The sequence below is a fragment of the Spodoptera frugiperda genome, chromosome 25 (assembly GCF_023101765.2).
Source record: "Spodoptera frugiperda isolate SF20-4 chromosome 25, AGI-APGP_CSIRO_Sfru_2.0, whole genome shotgun sequence".
Classification (NCBI taxonomy): Eukaryota; Metazoa; Arthropoda; class Insecta; order Lepidoptera; family Noctuidae; genus Spodoptera; species Spodoptera frugiperda.
Window position 1 is genome coordinate 17,504,326 of NC_064236.1, and position 22,556 is coordinate 17,526,881.

The following is a 22,556-nucleotide window of genomic DNA, read 5'->3' on the forward strand; positions in this document are numbered from 1 at the left end:
AAAAAAAAAAAACTAGCTTTTGCGACTTTATCTATAGCTCAACTACGCATTACTTCTCTCGCTCTTTACTAATTATGACAAAAATGTGAAATAAGTCTGGTCATATGCTAAGCGTGAAAGTAGTATTAATGTATCGTCTTGTATTAGACGAGTGGGTAAATAGAGGTGCACGTATTCAACTCACTTTGCACTAGTTTTGTTATAAATCCCAGGTAACAGAAGTGAAGTGGACTATATACCGAGTATAATTTCGAGATATTTTCGAAATACATCAAATGATATTTGCCCAACTCGGGAATCGGGTGATGAAGAAGAAGAACAAAGATGATATCTTGTAAACAACCTTACAAAGTAGGGCTTTTGCTCGCCAATATTTTAAAATTACCCTGACAAAACTGTTGCGCTTGCGACCACCCAACTTACGAGTTTTAGTAAGAAAATAAGACTCGGCTACTGAGCACTTTGCGCTGCGCCAATTTCAATTAATGATTGCATAATTATGTTTGTCTTTATAGTAAAAATTCTAATGCCTAACTAAGCGAAGGATTCTCCTATTATAGCAATTTTGCTCCACTTGCTTTTGTGTTTATTCTCAAAATAATGTATGCATGTTTACTTACCGGGCACTAAACTCCATGCTATTACTAAGAAATGTTCGAAAAACAGAAAATGTCCCAATAACAATATCCAACGAGGCGACTGAAACACATTACATATATAAATATAGTGCTGCGCGCGTAACGGCCCTCCTCTTTTAACCATAAATAGGTAGTATGTTATTTTGGTATAAATGTACTATCTAACTCTCGATATTTTCTCAAATGCGACGACTACTTATGCAGTGCGATTTATTATTTATTGGCCAGGGCTAAAATCTAGGCTAGGCTTATAGGCTCCAGGTTAATCTATGTTGTATTCTAATATAGGCTTAATAAATGTTAAGTTTACTTCTCTAATGTAGATTTTCTTTACAGGCGCGAGATTGCCCTGAGGGCTTGCCGTTGTGGTATTCGCCGCAACTTGAAGTACCATTACAAACCGTCCTCCTCCTCCTCCGAATTGATGGCGGACACTCGCCGCAAATTTGCTAAGAAAAAGGAAGCACAAGCACTCATCGTTCGATATGTTGAAAAGAAACGTTCGAACAAAGCAATATCCGTAGCAGTCCCCAAAGATGAGGTCAATACCATTCTCAAAGATGTCGCTTCCGAAGTAAGTATAAAATCCTGCGAAAATAACAATAATGCAACGCCTCAGAAAAAGGAAACCATTGTCGAAGAAAACGGGAACATTCGGCAGAAGCCGAAAGGACATGGAAGGCCTGACAATGTGTATAAAATACCCGACATTGCTCATGTCTAAACACACTCCACCAATGTCTACGAGCTGGGAGCGCGTGCATGCACCCAACTCAATCGACTTAACCCGACTGGTGTATCCGAACACATCTCACCCTACGTAGAGTTTAGAATAATCTTTTTTGACCAAGAATCTCACTATCATGGTGTAACAAAACAATTAATGTAATTAAAAAAAAAAAACAAAAAAAAGTAGTGTACAACATACGCAGGATTCAATTTAATGTGTCTGTAATAATGGAATACACAAATGGTCTCCTACACTTTGATATTTAAATAGAAAGTAGTGGTTTTGCCATAGGGATATCCCTAATTCCTTATATTATGTGTCTATGTATTCAATTGTATTAGCGTGCACACTGAAATATACTTAGCAACCCAAGTTACCATGACAGTAGCAGCCTAATGTCAACATTACATACCTATATTAAAAATAAGAAGTGGCTCCAAGGTTGAGAATGCTGTAAGCAAACGGAGGTCCCAACCTCACGCTGTAGGTAAGTGTCTCATGACCGATGCTGTAACACATAACCTAAATATATGTAATCATTCCAGAACAATTATCTAAAGTTTAACCTATGTGTAGCGGACTGAAAGCGCCTCTGTAATGCACGGCAGAGGTACGAACTCATATATATTGTTGATTTTACAGTCCCATTCACTGCAGTCGTTTACTACCTAGTGACTACGTCCTAAGACTGGTAAACTAGGGACTTTATAGCTTTAGCGAATTCGCATTAATTAAGGAAATTCGAATTTCGCGCGAAATTATTGTACTTAATCTCACTTTCAGTCCGCGTGTAGTAAAAAAATGTGTGTAGAGAATTAATGGTAATTATTAGGTTACATAATAACTGTGTGTTTACTTTAATTAGAACCAGTATTTTAATTTGCATCATATATCTTACAACCGATATATTGAACGACCTAAAAATTTAGAAAATATATACACAAGTATTCTCAATAACTGTGTGCTCACAGAAAACTATTAAATACTAAGAATGCTTCTGAAAACTGAAGTATTCATGCATTATACATAAACAATGTCCTTTAAAAATTCACAATAAATATAGGTGTGACAGTGGTTTATTGTAGGGTATCCGACTTTAAATTGTCCAATAATATTGTGGTTTTGCAATAATTTTACTTAATTAAATACATTTCTGAAATAACACTGAATCAAGTGGAAATATTTATACTTATTTCATTCTGAATGGATAGGTAAACCGACTTTTTTGGTTTACAGTAAAGTTTAAAAAATATCGTGTCATACATAATATTATGACGTCATCAAAACCAATAGTTCCATGGAGTCAGGTACCCTATAATAATCTAAACTACTATTTTTCCAAGACTATTATTTTTTATTATCCTTAGATATATTTTTTAGTTTAGTGAATAAGTAGTACTAATTGGTAAATTTATTTCTTTTTATATAAGTTTAACAGTTTTAGCTAGACTAAAACTACTTAGGGTTAAGTTTAAAGGATTTATTTTTTTTAATTTTTTGGTTTCTTTTTTAATTGAGAAAAGTTTTTAGACCAATGGCTGTCGTTGATACCTGGTTTGTGATTTTTGCAAACATTTTGTCTCGACAATCGATAGGTACCCATCTTCTTTGTCTCGATAACTCATTGGTTTGAAAACTCATCTCCTGTCCATGTCTTAGCTTTTTTACTCAGTTTTTGTATAAAAAAGTAAATGGTAATGACTAGTGAGAAGTAATATTTTTATAACATATTTTTTGCTAATCGTACCGCGCGCACTGGGGTAGGGATGCGTGAATAGTACATTTTCGACATTTTCAAAATATCAAACTAATGAAAAAATTCAATTAAATTTACAATATTAATATTTGGTAGGAGTATTTAATCTTTAAACAATATTTTGACTACACGGTTGGCGCGGTGGCTGGACAACCGGCTGCCACGTAACGTGTAGCGGGACCGATTCTCGCACGGAGCAACTGTTTGTGTGATCCACAAATTGTTGTTTCGGGTCTGGATGTATTTGAATTTGTAAACGCACCCATGACAGATCAAAATACTAGTCTGGAGCTACTTGCCTAAAAATAAAAGAATATAAACAATCACGAATGTCCGCAGAACTTAAATCTGACTTTTATATAAAAAAACCTACTATATTGTGTAGGAATTTATCGCGTATTTTTTTTATAATATAACTGTAACTAACTAACGAAAGGGCCCCAGTGCAGTATTGCGGCGGGTTGGATAGGTTCGGGAGTGATAGGGAAAGATAAAAGTATTATTAAATTTTTAATAATAACGCCATGCTTGATAGCCATGGCTATTATGATGACTAGAGACTAACGGCTGTATTTAAGAGCTTTTTTCGCTCATTTATTTAGAATAAAAATCTTTTTAAGCGGTCAGTTCAACAACTGTGACGAGCTAACTCTGTAAGAAGTAACATCGATGAATATTATAACATAAATTGACATTGAAACTGTAATTGAACGGACGGTTTATCTTGACGCGTGGAATCCGCCCCTGTTGCTTTGGGACTGTGGAGTTGAGCTATGCTATCTGTGTGTAGCGTAACTTTTTTATCGCAATGCAACAGTTGCAGCCTCCACCACTCACGATACGGCCATTGTCCACTTTTGACATTTCAGAGTATAAATACATACCCCATCTTTTTTTTAAAGACAATGTTGACGCCTAATCGACCGCTTTCGAATTATATTTAAATTTGAAATAAGAACGCGATTGCTAACTTTTTGTAAATATATGGACACGCGAGCTGGAGCAAAAAATATGTTAAATTTAATAGTTTTTTTTTAATTTTTTATTCTATTTTTTATTTTTATTATATTTAAGGGTTCCGCGCTGCGAGTAACTGTTTTAAATAAGTGCTCAATTATTAGTTTTTATTTATATTTTCTTTCATATTTACGGAAGTTGAGGGTCCAAATTAAAGATCTCAAAATGGTTGCATTTATTTTTGTATACTTTGTGATTGTTTGTGATTGCGCGGAGCCCTCGGCGCGAGTTAGACTTGTGCTATTGTGATTGTTATTATATTATTTTAAACTTAAGAGGTGATCGTATCGGGCACTGGATTGGAGACACCTGGCGTGATCTTGTAACGTGAACACCTGACAGATCCTGTCGGGCGAGTCCTAATATAAACCAAAGAGCCAGCGTTGATCCAGTCCACCAACTCGTGCGCATCACTAAAATACATACACGAACTTCATTTTTAGGCTTTCATACTTCATTAAACGAATTGAAAGTATAGACTGCACTTAGTCTGAACGTAATTTTTTACACTATTTACTATTTAACTTTTAATCCTCTTGTGACCTATTGGCACTGTTCTTAACTGCTCAACTTTGTCGAGCTGACCTAACATTTTGGTAACAATATCTTTGTAGACATTTTGGAAAATTTTCGAAACCAGAATACGATCTTTCGATTGAAGATTTTTATTACACCACAAGTTGTTCACGAACTCTGTTCCTGACGGTCAATGTCACTATTTTGTGTGTGTAGTACACCTTGACAGTGCCAATTCGTCAATCTACGCCTAAGAATCTTTTGGTACCTTTACCACCTTTTGGATAAAACTAAGTCTACAATATATTGAAGCATTCGACGCGAACACTTAACATGAAAATATTAACGGTAAACAAAGCACGTGACTATCTAAATTCTGAGAATAAAACCTTTTTACACATCAAGATAATGTTTCACAAATTAAAAGTTAAAATGTGACGTATCGTTTTACGGTAATGGCAATAATCCAAGTTTTGGACGCGGTTGTTGAAGGCGGTGCGAACTGGATTTATCCGGTTCTCATTGCGATGAATTAAGGAATTAAATACCCACCTACAAATTTTGGTTATTGTCAATATTTTTATGGGACAGTGTTCGCAACAGATGTGCAAACTGAATGGTTGTAAGTAATTTCATTTGGAGGGTACCACCAATGTACTGTACCAATCAGCTCATACCGATCTCTTCGCTTCATCATTGGTACTCTCAAATCTCTACCAGGGCTTTATGATTACGAAATGCGTGTCCCAGTCACATTTATTTAAGTCACCGTGTTTATAGTTTAAATAAAAGATATTTAATAAGTTTAGTACACCCTACAGCCCTGGTACTAACTATTTATTGTGGATTAGCCTAATTTTTGGTCTAGTCGAATTAATTTTAAGTGTATTCGAATATGTATAACTTATTAAATAAATTATAGTATCAATAATTTTGTTGTTTTAATTGTTTTTAATTATAAAAAATACCCCTTTACATACACGCACACACACACAAAGGCCACAGTTTCAGGCGATAAATATTGCACATTACCTTTTGGAAAGATACACTTTTGTGTGGCAAAAACTTTACTTTTCAATCTTTTATGATTCGCAAATCATTTGATTAGTTTCAGCTGCTCATAATCCAGAGCAGTAACTCCTAGTATGAGTTTGCTTTTCGTTAAAAGTAATCAAAACGATAGCACATAAGGCGTTCTGATCGGCCGGATAAAGCACCCAATCAGAGCGCCGAACGCGTTCCAGTTTCGGTTACTTTAAACGTAAAACTCGTACTAAGGGTGCCATATACCTGGTGACCGACTACCTCTTTCTAAAGGTCGATGTGCAATATTTATCGTGAGGTGGTGTAGTCCCCCTAAAGGTAACTTTATAATTAAGTCCTATCCGTTAATGATATCATTACAGCTCACTTCCTAAAATCGATATTATGAAGTTACTCTGAACTTTCCCAACCTACATCACTATTTTCACTCTTAACCCCATTCTGAGGTCATAGCTCTTATATCGTGGTTTTAGGAGCTATTTTAGTTTATTATTCATTAGACAGAAAGACTAGCTGACTATCATGCTTTGAAAAGCACAGAAATAGGTATCGACTTTAAAATAGATGTGGTGAATCGATTTTAAAAGTAGAAAAAGTGCTAGTCGATTTCATGAAGAAAAAAATTATCTAGCATGAGATATGATTTTACTGAGTATAGGTTAATAAGGTATTTTTAGCTAGTCTTTCATGAAATTTATTTTCAAATAGAAATATCGATCATTCGAGAATACAAAAATCGATATGTTAATTAATTGTTTTTGTGCCTACATTAATTAATAAAATATTAATTATTTTATATTATGAAAGCAGATTTACGAAAGAAACTCAGTGGGAATATAAGTGGGACCGTCGGTGGAGGGCGCACCAGACGGACATCTAGCGATCAGATTGGCCATATATTAAATAAAAAACCCGACTGCGTTTCTTTATAATATTAAAATGAAAAAAACCCTAAAACAAGAAATTCATCGAAAAATTTAAGCAGTCGGGACCCATTCTAGAAAGCCAGCCGTATGTGCCCTCACTAAGTCTTCATATTTAGAATGGGTCCCGACTGCTTAAATTTTTCGATGAATTTCTTGTTTTAGGGTTTTTTTCATTTTAATATTATAAAGAAACGCAGTCGGGTTTTTTAGTTTTTTAAATTACCTTTTTTTATTTAATTTTTTTTTTTAGTTTTATTATTTTTGTATTTTGATATATCTAGTGTCACTCTCATAGTAATACGAATCAAACGACCCCTATCAAGCGGAAATCCATCGAGTCGTTCAGGCTAGAGAGTGAGAAATATTCGAATTTGGCGCCAAAAATCCGCCATTTTGTTTTTTTATTATTTTGATATATCCAGTGTCACTCTCACAGTAAATACGAATCTAATCACCTCTCAAGTCAAAATCCATCAAGCCGTTTAGGCTGCAGAGCGTGCCAAACAATTATACATACATACATACATACATACATACATACATACATACATACATACATACACTCGAAAAACATAACCCTCCTTCTGGCGCAGTCGGGTAAAAAGGGCCAAATTAAAAGTACCTTTAACGAAAGAAGTGTGTAAGAACCGTGGCAAATGACGTTCCATTGTCTCTGCTTACCCCCATGGGAGACAGGCGTGAGGTTATGTATGTATGTATGTATGTAATAATATGAAAATGCGACGTGGTCTACCACAATAACGTAGCTCCATACCTAGGTATATGAAGGGATCCGCAGAGAAAATGCAACTAGCCATGGACTTGTGAACTGCCAGCAGGAGCGTCGACCTGGCAGTTTGAAGACTGTCTACAATTTATGAGAGGTAGCGGTTCAACACAGGTATGCTCTTTATTTTTATTATATAGGTAGGTAAGTTTTGAACATTGATCATTCGTTTTTTATGATGGTAAGCTGATATGAAGCACCTGATGGTAAGCAATCGGCGCCGCCCATAGACACCCAAAGGCAGTCGTTACAATGGCATCACGGTCTTTTGGAGATAGGAATTTGGGTATTTCAGGATTAGGGATTAATTGGGCCTCCGGTAACCTCACTCAGACAAAGAAACAACGCAAGCGTTGTTTTCGGTTTTCTGGGAGGCTGTGGTATCACTCCGGTTGAGCCGACCCATTCGTGCTGAAGCATGGCTCTCCCACACTTAATGATGAATGAGATTGTCGAGAATGTGAATGTTCGATTTATAGTGCACCTATTACCTACTCCTTTGTAATTATAGGTACCCAAGGCTGCTATGGAGTACATCGGTGAAATAATACCGCTCATTGGAGGGCACACAATTAGGTACCTGATTTTATCGAATCATTATTATTGCTAGCTTGCTGCATAGCGCATAGCGACACATTAAAATCTGATCCGACAAAATCTACTACTACAAAGTCAAAATTATTTATTTCAATTAGACCAGGAAGGCACTTTTAAACGTCAAAGCAAATATAATAATATTAATAACGTCTGTCTGTCGGTCAGTCCTCTAGTGAAGCTATTTGCTCGTTCCAAAGTGTAGATTCCTATGGAGAAAAACGAGCAAGAAACTCCATAGGTAACTCCTTTTCAATCAGATTCACAATACAATTCTTGGTCACATTGTTTCGATTGCTTCAACTATGTGAGAACAATATAAAACTAATATTCAGTCAAAGTGATAGAAAAAAAATAACCCTGAGGACAACAAACTCAATACAGTCTGGAGCTGACCAGTCCCAGTTGGCAGCGCCCGTTCACGGACATGACACGTACACCAAGAAAGCTACTGCTTACTTACAGCGCCTAACGTCTAACGATGAGCAACAAATGTTGTTCTTGAGACGCGCTCTGAATAAAAGTACAGGGAAGTTAAATATGTATTTTTAATTGTAATTCATTTTTATCATGTATGTTGGTTGGTAACACATAAAATAAGTGATATTTTTACATCTGTAAAATATAAGAGTACCTAAGTATCAAACTCAAGGGGTATAACAAAGCTTTATGCTTTTATAAGTTTTCCTAAAAGGCTATCATTTTCGATTTCATTTAAAACACGTTAATAGGTTTTTAAGAAGTCAAAACCAAGACGGTTTGAGATTTTACTATTGTGTTAATGGAGTGGTTTACCTGGAGATACCGAAAATACTTATTTAAACACGAACTATTTCTCTGAAATATAATTTATTTGTAACTTGAATATTTGAAAGCTTTGCGAAATACCTATATTAACTTCGTAATCCTAATAAAATACCAAATAGGTAAATGTTTATCCACATCAAAGCTTGAGTTACAGCTGCTCAGTCGGACAGCGCGGCTTGTAGAAGCAGCCGGCTGTGACAGACAGCCGTCCCGGGCCCGTGCACAGCTCCTGCCCGTCAGGCGATCAGCTGATCGCGTACAAAATTTGAACGTAGTCAGTGGTATTGGCAAAATATTCGCGTCGTACGAATTTCGGTGGCGCGCGCGTTACATTTTTCCGTATTATTTTTAGATAGGCGGCGGGCGGGCGTCGTCGCGCGCACACGGCAAGTCGCGCGCGGGCCGAGAGGACTGGAGCCCTATGGAGCCCCCGTCGTTCCCTGCCAGCGGGCTGTTCACCGTCAGGGCGGCACCCGGGAGCGACGCGACCCTCGTCCTGCCTGTTCCCACCGGCACACCACCGTTCAACTACCAATGGTACGTTTTTCGCATACTTTCGGTCCAGACGGACACAGATTTAGGTTATAATTTAGTCCTGTACTACGATCACAATAGATCGGGCAGTGTTCGGCGCGATAGCATATAGGTTAGGTGAGACGGAGCTGCGCCCGCGCTGTGCTGCCGCGCCGGCAAGCGTTGTTTGTTTTTCGTGTGTCGATTATAAATACAACACCAGGAAGCTAGCTCAGACACTTGACACTTCGCCGCTTACTGTTATTATAATTTGGGGCATTTCGTAATAGAAAAATGTCTAGTACACTGTATGAACGAGGAGTTATTAAAAATAAAAACGGGATGCAGAGCTTCCCGTTGCTGCGAGGTGAAAAGGAATGTTTGTGCTTTATAATATATTTAACATTTTTAATGCAGCTATTAAATTTTTGTTTAACGTCGATGTTTTTTTGGTTGGCAATGTGAGTTCGCTATCGATCGATACATAGACATGTTGTAGGAGTCCATGCGGCGTGTCCGTGTGTATGTCTACATGTGTTTGTGTATGTATGTATACTACATGAGTACATGTGGTGTATGACTTGTGAGTAATCCCGTCGTTTGCCAAGCATTACTGGAGCTAAATACTTTCTCGCTTTCTCGAATATCGTGGTCAATCATAATTTGTAGTCATGGCTAATATTTGAGTTCAGATTTAGAGCAAACACTTGCAGGCCTCATTAATACTTCAATGTAAACAGAATATTGTGCAGATGGTCGCCATTTCTGAAAGCTATTTGCTGCTAGTGTTCTACTACTGTGTTGCTTGTACGAGCGATAGTCCATCAAGCAAATATTTTTAACACATTTTCAATTGTATTTTAAGCGCGATAAAGTTAAAAGTCAATTAAAGAATTTTGACAGATTAAAGAAGCTTTATTATATATTATGCGAAATGTCAGCAACTTAGTTTTTCACACATGCAAACATATAGAGATGAGAGTTCAAGAAGTTACAACGTCTCTTGACTGAAAGGACTTTTGTCAAGTGTAACTTTGCTTGACGAGTTTTGGATATTCAAATATGAGGGGAACTGAGTACTAGTTGTCAGAGTCTAAGAGAGGAACCTTTACTTTCATCAAACAACTAAACTTAAATCATATAAAATTTATAAAATATCCTCCTGTTTCGTGTCTTGTAGGAGTAGTGAGTAGCAAACTGCATTATTAACGGTGTCAGTTGTAGTCAGCAAGAGTCTGACACTGTCTCCCTCACGCCTCATACAGGGCTAAGATAAGATATAACTTCATAAATAAAATTATGTTCTACCTACTTGTTTAACAGCCTACTGTAGGCTGCGCGACGAAGCCGCGTCTGCGCACGTTGCTCATGATTGAGAATCCCTCTGTGACTCGAAATTAGTAGAGCTTATATCAATATACATACAATATGAGTAAACCGTTATTTTTAACTGACTATAATTCTTCGGTGTTTTATTTGTTAATAATGTAAACAATTATTAACAATCAAAATTGACTTCAGAAAAAAAGTACATGAAGACTTTCTCAATTCAAAACTTGTAATTAATTGTCGTACCTCTTGATGCAACACACCCCGAGAAGCTCTTCAGTTAATTAATTCTTCAAATTTTCAGTGCACCGACACGCGTTCATATATTATAATACAAGTAAATAGCATGTAGTTAGCCATTGAATTCGGGGCGCTCCTTGCATGGGCATGCGAAGGATTCGCTGCATGTTCCTATATGCACTGCCTGGGAATGAAGGGTGAATCTCTACGTATACCTAACTTTGGCTCTTGGATGTATTCCCATACATGTATACAAACTATACAATAATTTAACTGTAATGTTGCCAATCGATCACCCGAGCAATTTGTAATAAGCGTCCTGGTAAAGCATCAAGATTTTGATTTAGACCTGCCGTGACGTCTGTGGACGTTGAGCGGGCTCCATTCAGTAGTGAGTTTTGCTCTCCGCTCATCTGACATGCGGCGGGTCCAAATCAAGCAACAAGATGCAAATGTGAAAACTGTATTGCTATTTTTAATAAAAAATATTCATTTCATGTCATTCAAAATATGTCAGTATTTGTTACGGCTGAGCAAATTAGCAAACAGTTAAAAATTCAAGTTTCATTTAAAAAGTAGTAAAACTCATAACCACTAAATGTACGAGACAGTGGTTCCCAAAAGGCAAAACTAATATACGCTCAAAACCCCAAAAACCACAAAATACACATTTTTTTCAACCGAATGAAAATCTAAATGAAAATATGAGAAACTAAAAATGTAATATTGCATGGTATAGCTACAAGAACGGCTGGATGTGTTTATTTAGATATGGACAAAGTATCATCTCGTGTATCTGACCATCATGTACTAAAATACAGGGACAGATTTATGTAGAGAGTTTTTGTCCAACATATAAAAGGCCATTTAAAAGTCTACTCCCAGAAGAAAAATCCTGCAAGTCAAAATCGTACTCCTTTTTAAAAGGCAGACGACGCACCTGTGACACCTCTGGTGTTGCCGATGTACATTGGCGGCACTGATCGCTTCCATCGCTTATCATCAGTCGTGTGCTCGTTTGCCCCCTCCGCTATTAAGAAATAAATAAAAACCGTATATCAGTAATTCCTTGACACACCTGCTAATTATTTTATACCTTGTATTGGATAACATTAGGTACAGTTTTCATCAACAGATAGCTGATTTCCTCTGGTGAACAAAGCCCCCCATTTAAAAGGTAGTCAGGACATTTGCGATACCGTCTTCACTTTGTCAGTTTCTCTAGAGGCGTTTGTTAGGACATCGGGAATTTAAAGAATGCAATAATCAGTTTTAAAACACTAGTTTAAAAAATATCTTTTAGGACATCCGAGGTTAAAAAAAGCATTGATCAGTTTTTAGACTCTAATTAAAAAATAGACTTTAACCTACAAAATCGCAGTTCATCCCTGCACACAAGTATGTGAAACGTCCATTATAAGCTAGAGTAACACAGGCGGAGTTAGTCCAGAGTTTGGTCGAGAACACAGCTATTGTTGAGACGGGAATGTCCAACTATCGTTTGTTTTCACCTAATAATTGTACGATGTTCGCAGCATTGCAATGTCAGTTGTATGTTACATACAATAGGTGCACGTATGCACACAGTTTGGTGCAACTAACACTAACTTTGAGTGGCTAACTAGTTGTATCATTTCATTATGAGAGTCAGTCTAGTTGTCGTTAGTCTGTTTGACCACAGATTCGAACACAGGATTGTGGTATGTGGTGTGGAAGTTCGGCATTAGAAATAATAATTGGGTTTGTTCAGAATTTGGATGCGTTTTTTAATCATATACGAGTACTTGTTAAATTCTTTAATTTGTGTTAAATGTTTTGTAATAAGAATACTTTTGTGGGATATTGAGAAAAGAAAAATTTTTTCATGTTACGAATATAATAAATATAATATTATTATGTGGTTCCGGCACAAGATTAAGATATTCAGAGTTAGTTTCGGACTAGTTTGTGAGAAATACGTACCTACTATCATAATAGTGATCTATCAACGCATAGCTCAAACTTTGTACGGATCGGGCTAAAATTCAACATGCAGGTAGATTACGACGTAGTCATCCGCTAAGAAAGGATTTTAATCAATTCTACCCCCAAGGGTATCAAATAGGGAATGAAAGTTTGACAATTTTAAACCGATCAGGTTGAAACTTTGCACGCCTAAAGCTACTATGACATAGACATACGCTAAGAAAGGATTTTGATAAACTATAGCCGCATGCTAAGCTAGTACGAGTATAATCTCCAATTACTACTAATTAGTATATATAGTAATATTAATTTAGTAATTCTACTCTTATTGAAGCGTGATTGGCAAATATTATGTTACTTGATGTGGTCAAGGAGTTAACATATAGTTACATATACTTACCCACATTCAACAATGTATTCTGTGGGCATACACCGTTATAATTACGTTAATTATTATGTTATCGGCTTACAAACGTAACTGTTTGACGAGGAACTCGACTAGTTTTAAGTCATGCTAGAATGCAGTCGCGCAATGCTACTCATGGATATGAGCCTCTAGCATGCTTGAAGCTAGTCGAGTTCCTCGTCAAACGTACTTTTTGGACGCCTGGTATATCCAGGCTCACCCCTATTACATAGGACTCATAATATAACTAGTTAAAAGTTGAAGTTACATTGTATAATCGCTTCTGAAGGATATAAATGTTCAAAAACCTGTATTTCACAGTTTAATGGCTTTAATAACATCTTCAAGGTTGTACTTTTATTTTATTTGGGAAACAAACAGATATTATATAACAACTAATTACAATCACATAACCAACACTTAATCCAATACAGTTTCCACACTTAAACTATACATTGTTACGTATAAGTTGTATACTCTCTCGTTAGTAGCTATTCCTAGCGTCCGATACGAGGTATTTAAAGTGTTGCACTGACGGGGAATCCCGAATGAATAATCTTCATATGTTTGTTCTTAATTTGTTTTGAAGACTGGAACGCCGCCTGGTGCAACAGGCTTGGTGCAATTTATAATTAAAATATAATCATCATCACACTTCCTTGAGACTGATTGGTGGTTTCAAACTAATATTTTTATATTATTATTCCACATTGTTTTAGATACGAGGGCATTGTTTTAGTGTGATCAAAAGACTCTAAATTAATATAGATGATAAAAAAGGTCCAGATTTCCTTACAATGTTTAACTTCGCCAAAATATGAGAGAAATAAACTAAGAAAGTAGACTGAACTTGGAAGAAGTAAGGAATCACCAAAGGAGTTACATATGCGTAACCGGCCTTTTGTGGGTTAAGAATTTAAAGATTGTTAAGGACTCGGCGATTGAGCAGATTGGGGAGGAGAGTAATTGAGCCGGTAAACTAACTCACACAACGAAACACAACGCAAATGTAATTATGTTTATGAAAAGCAAACAGTTGAACATTAATTTGCAATCAGTTTTGAAAACATGACCGTTCCGTACTAAAATATTGTTTGCCTACTCAGTTAAAATAATTAAAATATTGAATCAATTTACTGAATGTAACTGGGTTTACAAATAGGTAAATTAAATGCAATTATATTGAAAACGCACCGTTTTCCTCATATTTTACCAATATGTACTGCACAAAGCTTGTCTTGTAAACATTTGAGCTAAGATCGTAACAAAGATAATATGATTTAAAATGAATTTCTATTTGCAACACTTATTCATTTTTTATTTTCATTTCATGTATGTAAACACATACATAGTGAGCGTTAACGGACCGATGGGTGGATGGTGGTGGATGAATACGAACTATTATCATTATTTGGAAATCGCACCTCAGGCCGTGGCTCTGTCTACTTACTTAACGTTTCTACACAAACATGATTCAGTACATCTAACTAAAACTTTCGTATTTACTAAAATAATGTCCAGTATAGAGTTTTAAAAGTTTCTTACAAAATTACATAAGTAAAGCCATGGAATAGCTATGTATGTGCACTCCCTCCGTCCCATCAGGTACTCTGAAACTGCAGAAATAGTAATAGTAATAGTCTGGTTAGTAATTTAAACGATAATTGCTATTCAATGACAAAGTTGTTAACTTTAACTCATTTGTAAAGAAGTTTTGATATTGATCGCCAATTAAAATCCATTCGCGATCTATAAAAGTACTTGAGAACAATTAACGTAAAAGTTTTTGTGCGATAGCGATGGGGCGGTCAAACGGGTGCATGGCAAAGTTTTCCTATAGTTTTCACTTCGGTATTGTGCATTTAATAGCAGGTTTATTAATAATATGTTACAAGTAAGTGGCTGATAAATATTCTTTGAAAGTTTTCATAGTATATTAATTAAAATACTATAGGTATACATCGAGTGTCAGCGAAATGTTGCATTCTGAGGATTTAACATGGAGTAACTGCTTTTTTCTGAAAGTAATTACGACATGGTCTGACTATTTACAGATTTTAAGTGCGTTAATATTAACACGCATTAGAAATTCGGGAGAGTATATTCACCGAACCACAGATATAGACAAAATCGAACTATTAAACTTAACAACTCATTTCAAAACTTCACCCCACCTTCTCGCAAACACATTGCTAATCACTCTCCCCACCACTGTCACAGCCACCAACGCAGTCGACACAGTCTAAAAGAAAACAAACTAGATTAATTAAGCCAAGCAGGAAAGCAATCCCCAGCTCATTATAATTAACTTACAAGCCACTTTGTTTACATTTTATGTAGTTTGATCCGTATCATAAACAGGCTTGCAATATACTCCCAAAGGGAACTGGTAGACACGACAAAGAGTCTTTCTAGGAAATAAGACTATGATTTTAATTATGAGATTGCTCGGATCGAAGCCTGAAGTCCTCCGCCCTTGCAAGGGAACCTATTTACTTATTTCTTAGAACATTGTGTGTTGCAATATTTCCTTAAAGCTGCTTCAGTCTCCGTGGGCTCAAGTTTCCGTCCAATACTCAAGTTTTCTATTTCTTAGTTAGGTTGCCGTCGTTAGTGTACTGTGAATAAATATTATTGGCGCATGATGAGTGTTCTGTGAATTGAGTAATGAGTTGTTAGAAAAATGTATTTATTAAAGACTAGTTTTTTATAAAAGGTCTGATAGGTAGCGGTGCAATGCCCGCTAAGTACTGCAGTGATTGATAATTATGGAATATATGTATTTGTGTTATAACATAGGTAATATAGGTATGTTAGCAAAACTTTTCAATGCATTGTTTATATTAAACTTATATTTTTCTTTCGTACTCTGTAGTCAGACTACAAACAAATTACATTTCATTTTTGCCACAATATGTCCACTGCTAAACATTGGCTCCCACAACAACTTCTAGATAAGCCTATTAGAAGCGACCAACGACTCCCAGAGACATTCATAACGCTATTTGTCTTCCCTATGTCTAAATTAATAATTATACATATACACAAATGTTAACATAATAATACAACACATAAACATCTCCCCTCATTCGCTAATGACCGAAGATTGCAATCTGGAACTGCTTTCAAATCGATTGTCTGTCGGGACTCAAGGCAGGCATCAACAAACTATCAGACTGTGTTTGGCAGATTATTTCGCACATGGCACGGAGCACAAAGACAGAGGTCGCCACTGTATTGTGACAATCTGATACGATCCATCAGAGGTCAGGTGCAGAGCTCAAGGTAATTCGCCTTCGGAGATACGTTAGTGTCGGTACCACCGAATTGCGATTCTGATCTGTTTGGTGCTGCTTAACAGTATTACATTATTAAAAGTGATTTCAAAAGACTGCATTACTAATAAGATATTTTCGTTATTAATTTCGAATACCTAGTAATTTAATATAACTTAGTTTTGGTATTTAAAATAATTTAATTTAATTTGTATTTCTTTTTTATTAAAACTTAACATACATAATATAGACTAAATAATAATAAGATACTATGGCTAAAATGTTTCCAGCTTAAAAATAAATTATAAACAAACAATAAAATCTCTCCTTTAGGCGTCGAAGTACTCATCACTGTTGTATGTTAGTATGTTGGTGCGGAGCGAGAGGGACTGGGATGCCGTCTCCTCCTTCTGCGAAGCAGTCATGCTAGCCAAGGAGGAGGCGGGGCGCGTGAGAGAACAAACCTCCTCACGCCCCAGCCGTCGCGAGAGACAGTCCGGGCGTCGGGGATCGCGAGACGATCTCCGGCCACCGTAAGTGCGGGCCTGCGGACGGCGAGCAAGGGTAGCTCACCGCCCGAACAGAACCAGACCCGTGCGTGCGGCGCGTCGCGTTCCGCGCGCGCCTCAAAGAGCCATCAGACCACCACAGATGGGGCCCAGCAGGGCTGATGCCTGATCCGGAGCTGCGGACTACCTTTTTTTTTTTTTTTTTTTGAGGGGGGAAAATCATCCAATGACTTCTCCCGCCTTGGGTGAGGCGGGAGGGAGTGTCAGACTCTTACTGACTAAAAACCACCCCGTTCCTTCTCCTGCTTTGAGCCGGAGCCCCGGTAACCTTTTACGTTGTCCGCAGCTCCGGATCAGGCATCAGCCCTACTGGGCCCCATCTGTGGTGGTCTGGCTCTTTGAGGCGCGCGCGGAACGCGACGCGCCGTACGCACGGGTCTGGTTCTGGTCGGGCGGCGAGCTACCCTTGCTCGCCGTCCGCAGACCCGCACTTACGGTGGCCGGAGATCGTCACGCGATCCCCGACGCCCGGAGTGTCTTCTGCGGCGGCTGGGGCGTGAGGAGGATCGTTCCCTCACGCGCTCCGCCTCCTCCTTAGCTAGCATGACTGCTTCGCAGAAGGAGGAGACGGCGTCCCATTCCCTCTCGCTCCGCATCATGGCCTGAACCAAAGCCGGACGCGAGAGGTCACCGTCGCCGATCACATCCCTAGCTGCGGACTACCTAGCGGGTTTACCGGGGCTCCGGCTCGAAAAGCAGGAGAAGGAACGGGGTGGTTTTTAGTCAGTAAGAGTCTGACACTCCCTCTCGCCTCGCCCAAGGCGAGAAAAGTCATTGGATGATTTTCCCCCTCAAAAAAAAAAAAAAAAAAAAAAAATGTTAGTATGTAGGTATGTTATTAAAAATAGTACTATAGTTAAATCGTTATGCCGTACACAATATTTCCATTACGTGGTATCGTAACGTTTAGGAGATTTATAGTTATTCGGTATTGCAACTGTATCGGTATTCTCTCGAGTTTGCGATGAATGCATTGTATAGTGCACGGTTATAACTGTGTACTTCTAGTTTGTATTCCAATGTAAAGATGTTCTGATCCGGAGCTGCGGTCTACCTTGCGGGTTTACCGGGGCTCCGGTTCGAAAAGCAGGAGAAGGAACGGGGTGGTTTTTAGTCATTAAGAGTCTGACACTCCCTCCCACCTCGCTCAAGGCGGGAGAAGTCATGGGATGATTTTCCACCATCAAATAAAAAAAAAGTTGTTGGACTAGGTTTTCTCATGAAGGGTTTACTAGAAAAATAATATTTTGAAGTTGGTGTTGCATAAAATATTTTAAAGTCTCTCTGCCAGTTCACTGAACAAAAGGCGTTTCATACAGGACATACGTAACGTATTTATTAATTCAGTCCAAAAATTTTAAATCCCTTTTTTTCTCTGTAAGCCTCCACGAACAAAAAGTGAAACAATACGCATATTACGGCAGTTTTTTTGTAAAAAAACTAGTATTATTGGACATATTGAACTATAAACTGAGAGAAATAAAGTTCAAAATACCGTAGTACCGGTAGGTGTTGTAGTTTCGGTACTTGTAGCTAAAATCCGGAGCGCTATGAATGAAGAGCGTCCAAATTTGACGCGACGCGTCGTACAAAAAGGTTTCGTTCATATAATTTGTACAGACATCAGCTATCCAGCGAGGGTGTTTGTGAATAAAATAAATTTAGCATTCACTATAAAACACACACAAAACTACGATTTTCTGTTACGAGTAAACAACATTCACTCTAGTTTAAGTATAATTACACAATTTTCTTCGATAGTCCAAGAAAACAGTACGTTTATTTTTCTAATAATTTTCTTTTCTATACAAGTTTAATAGAAATGAGAAATTGAATTCCTATTGTCGTTGTCTTACGAAGAGAAAATATGAAAGATCATTGAGAAACTATAGAAACAAGAGGCTTAAGTCTTTAAAGAAAATTCTTGTTTAGAATTGAAGCGAGTCTCTACAACTTAACCGTTTGAGTAAATACAACCTATAGCGTTTTCATTTAAAGTTCATTATCTAATGGGTGCAACGTGTAGCGATTCACTGCGAGTGTTTTGCGAAGTTCTTGGTTCTTGAGTCGAACTGGTGAAAGAACTTTGGAGTGTACAGTCTGGCAAGTTAACGAACTTATTTCTTTAATGAAACATACATTATACATTGCGACTCTTCCTTGATGGGGATTAAGGAGAAAAGGAACCATGCATACATTCCCAGTGTAGAAATCTTAGGACAAAAGTTCATAATATTCATCAGTAAGTATGTTAGCTCTTACCCGCGGCTTTGCACGCGTTAATTATGCATATAAACCTTACATCTGTATCACTCTGTTTAAAAAGACGGCATTAAAATCCAGTGTGTAGTTTTCAAGATCGACACATACTCATACACTTTTAAAATATGTATTTCGAATTTACCGAATGTTTGAAATATCTAATTGTCCGAATTGAAAGTAGCCTCAAAATATAGATGTAAAAGAGAAAATTCAAGTGCAATATTTTTGTCTCTTTCTTTCTTTAACTTCAAGTTGTCAAAGAGTTTGATGCCGGTAATTTCGAATTAACGAGTCATTTAATTACGTACGGTAGTAATGTTTTTTTATTTACTAAGTGCATAAAAATGTACTGATTTAGTTCGTAATATAAAGAGATTTCCTAGGGACCTCGTGATAACCGAGAGGTTCCAATTATGGAAGGTTTGATTTATCGAGTGTCGACAGACAGACAGGGATAGACAGTGGAGAGCGAGTTTGTTTTATATTATGAAGTGATTATGTTTAATTATTCAACTGGCGCAAAGGTTGGGTAACCGATTGATTCACATTGTGTTGTTATGTGATCCATTAATTGTTGTTTTTTTTTGGTTGATTAAGAATTTATATGCGTAGTGTAAATGTACCCTTGACACAGAATGAAGCCCTATAATGTTGATAAACCTCAAGTTTGAACAAATAATAAATGTAACCTTTAATAATATCAGTTTAAGTTAAATTAGGACAAAAATAAAACACCTCATAAAAAAAATTTCCCTCACTTTGCATACATAATATCATTAAATAAAATTCTCTCTAGATATTCCTTGCACTTTTATCTTAAAGAAAAATTCTCAGTAATTGTAATTGTATCAATATCAGCCTCCGAGAGTATCTATGAAGGGTAGTGTTAGATGTCAAGGTCAAGTCCTTGATCGAGACAGCGATACTCTTAGAAGTTAGAATATACTTCGCGTATTGGCGTAAATTTTTCTCTTTGGTTCCTTGATTGATAGTAGCTTGACTCTTATTGATGTTTTTCTATCATTAAATGAATGTTTTTGGACATCACAATTATCATCATCTTATCGTATTTATAAGTTATTCTTCTAAGAAAACTTTCTTATTTAAGCTGGTTAAACTTGTACTTAGTTTTAATTTAGTCTTCTCTACTTTAAAATCTTAATGGTTACGTTCAATAGTTCGATTCAAATATTACGTCGTAGTTCGTAGCTTTTTGCTACGCCGTAGCACCTTAGCGCGTAGCAGACCCTCTACGAACTGTGATGTTTAATGTAATATTTAATGAAGCCTGCAATTTAGTTACTGATATAATTTATTTTCTTTACTATGCTATGTACATAATACGGTATATTTAACCAAAGATTAAAGCTGTACTTCTCCACAAAATATTTTATTTTTAATGGCCTTAAAAAAATATTTTTTCTTAATACGCATTGTATATTATTACTCAAAGTCTGAGTAAAATCTTAGTCCTCTCCCCACGGACTAACTTATACGCCGTCTATCAATGCTTTCAGATTAAATGAGCCCAGCGAATACCTCGCAAAACCTACTTAATTACAGGCACACAAAGTTTAATTTTAATTGTGGATCGGATAATGATGAACTCTACCGCATGTAATATCTAAAATAAACTTTAATGAAGGTTAAATAGAGGTGGTAGTTCTTTGTGAGGTGGAACGATGCATTAGGGTTGTCGACGAATCGAATAGACAAATATCTATATGTAGGGCTTTAAGAGACTTTGTAAAAAGTTCTTCATAATAACATATGCTGTGGTTTGTGAGACTTGTATTGTCGAAGGTTCCCTGTACTTAGTATCTTACTCCTTTATTACATTTCCTACTTTATTACTCTGATATAAAGTTGAAAGTTCAATCAATAAATAGACAGATATTATTTGTGCAATGTGCGATTTAATGTCTGCTGGTCTAATACTCTGTAAGTTTAATCGGCTTTGTCTGGCCTGTACAGGGCCCCATACTGTCTGTTTACAAACTGTATTCAATATTTATTTAATGTCTACCGTGTGTTTGAAAATGTTTTCTAGTTAAGTAAAGATAGACTATTAACTGATAGACTAGTGGTTGCAGATCGCTTCTAATTGGCAGATTTTTAGGTCGTTGTGTGGGTGAGAACAACAATCCTACATATATCTAGTATATGACTTATAATGATGATATATATCTTAGTAAACGCATAAAGGTTTAATTTAATTTTTCTGTCATTGCAGGGTTAATGACCGGTGTATCTGTATAATTTCAGAAAACGCGTTAACAGTTCAGACATCAGTAGGTATGGGAGCCCCGTCACATTTCCCATTCATTTATTAATACTCAGCGCAGACAGAACGCCATATTTTGGTCGGCTTAAAGTATTACAATACAGAAAATTCTGCACCCTACATAAGTACGTCAGTAGCATGAGTGGAGATTCGGCTCGGGTGTTTTATAAATTAAATGTGCAATAATTATATTTTGTATTTATTTTATATTAATATATATGATAATAACTTTGACATCTCAGGCTTTATATTAAAATTCTCACTTGGTTTTATTTTAAGTTTCAGTAACAAATACCAAACGAAACTATTGATCACTTATTGTGTAGATACTGATAATTACGAGATAGGGTTTCATATATACTATATAAAATTATAGTTTCTTTTTTATTTATTATAGGTATCGTCTCACAGAGACAACATCGCCCTGTCCCGTTAAAATCATTTTTAACTTATGAAAACAAAACTAAAGCTACTAGCTTTGAAAAGGATAGTTAAAAATCTACGGGTTTATTGATAATTGGGAAGTTAGAGTAGATCTTATTTAACTACCACGAGACCACTCAATACGGCGGAAATTGAGGAAGGCAGTAAACAACCCACATGTCATTAACAAAGTACACCCTTATTAAAAGAAAACATGAACTCGATAAAAAATCTAAATAAACTTGGGCACGAGGCAGACTCAAAGAACAGCTAGTCATTTCGATGTTGCATGTAAGTACTGCCTGTTTGACTATGGACATTAATTAGTCATGAAGCGGGGGTATCGTGGTCTCCTATTTTTTAAGCTGATGGCGCATCGCATCGCGGATCTCGTATTAATTCCAAATAGATTAGAACAACTTTCCGTACTACCATTTGAGCTGTAAAACAACGAGTTTTGTTTAGTTTTGTCGTC

The 22,556-nt window shown here is 36.7% G+C and overlaps 2 protein-coding genes across 5 annotated transcripts in view; both read left to right on the top strand.

Annotated features, from left to right (window-relative positions):
* The window catches only part of LOC118276139 (mitogen-activated protein kinase kinase kinase 12-like), a 105,033-nt gene extending 99,445 nt beyond the window's left edge, over positions 1-5,588 (top strand). Inside the window, exon 8 of the mRNA XM_035594372.2 lies at positions 975-5,588. Coding sequence (XP_035450265.2) covers positions 975-1,362 — 388 coding nt within the window. The 3' untranslated portion in view covers positions 1,363-5,588. The remainder of the gene's footprint in view (positions 1-974) is intronic.
* A 3,592-nt stretch (positions 5,589-9,180) lies between these two features.
* The window catches only part of LOC118262676 (titin homolog), a 185,241-nt gene continuing 171,865 nt past the window's right edge, over positions 9,181-22,556 (top strand). For 2 of the 4 annotated variants that reach the window (XM_050703910.1, XM_050703911.1), the window contains exon 1: positions 9,186-9,352. In XM_050703910.1, coding sequence (XP_050559867.1) covers positions 9,237-9,352 — 116 coding nt within the window. In that variant the 5' untranslated portion in view covers positions 9,186-9,236. Of the gene's footprint in view, positions 9,353-22,556 lie in introns of all 4 variants that reach the window. The other 2 variants (XM_050703908.1, XM_050703912.1) reach the window with 2 other exon arrangements.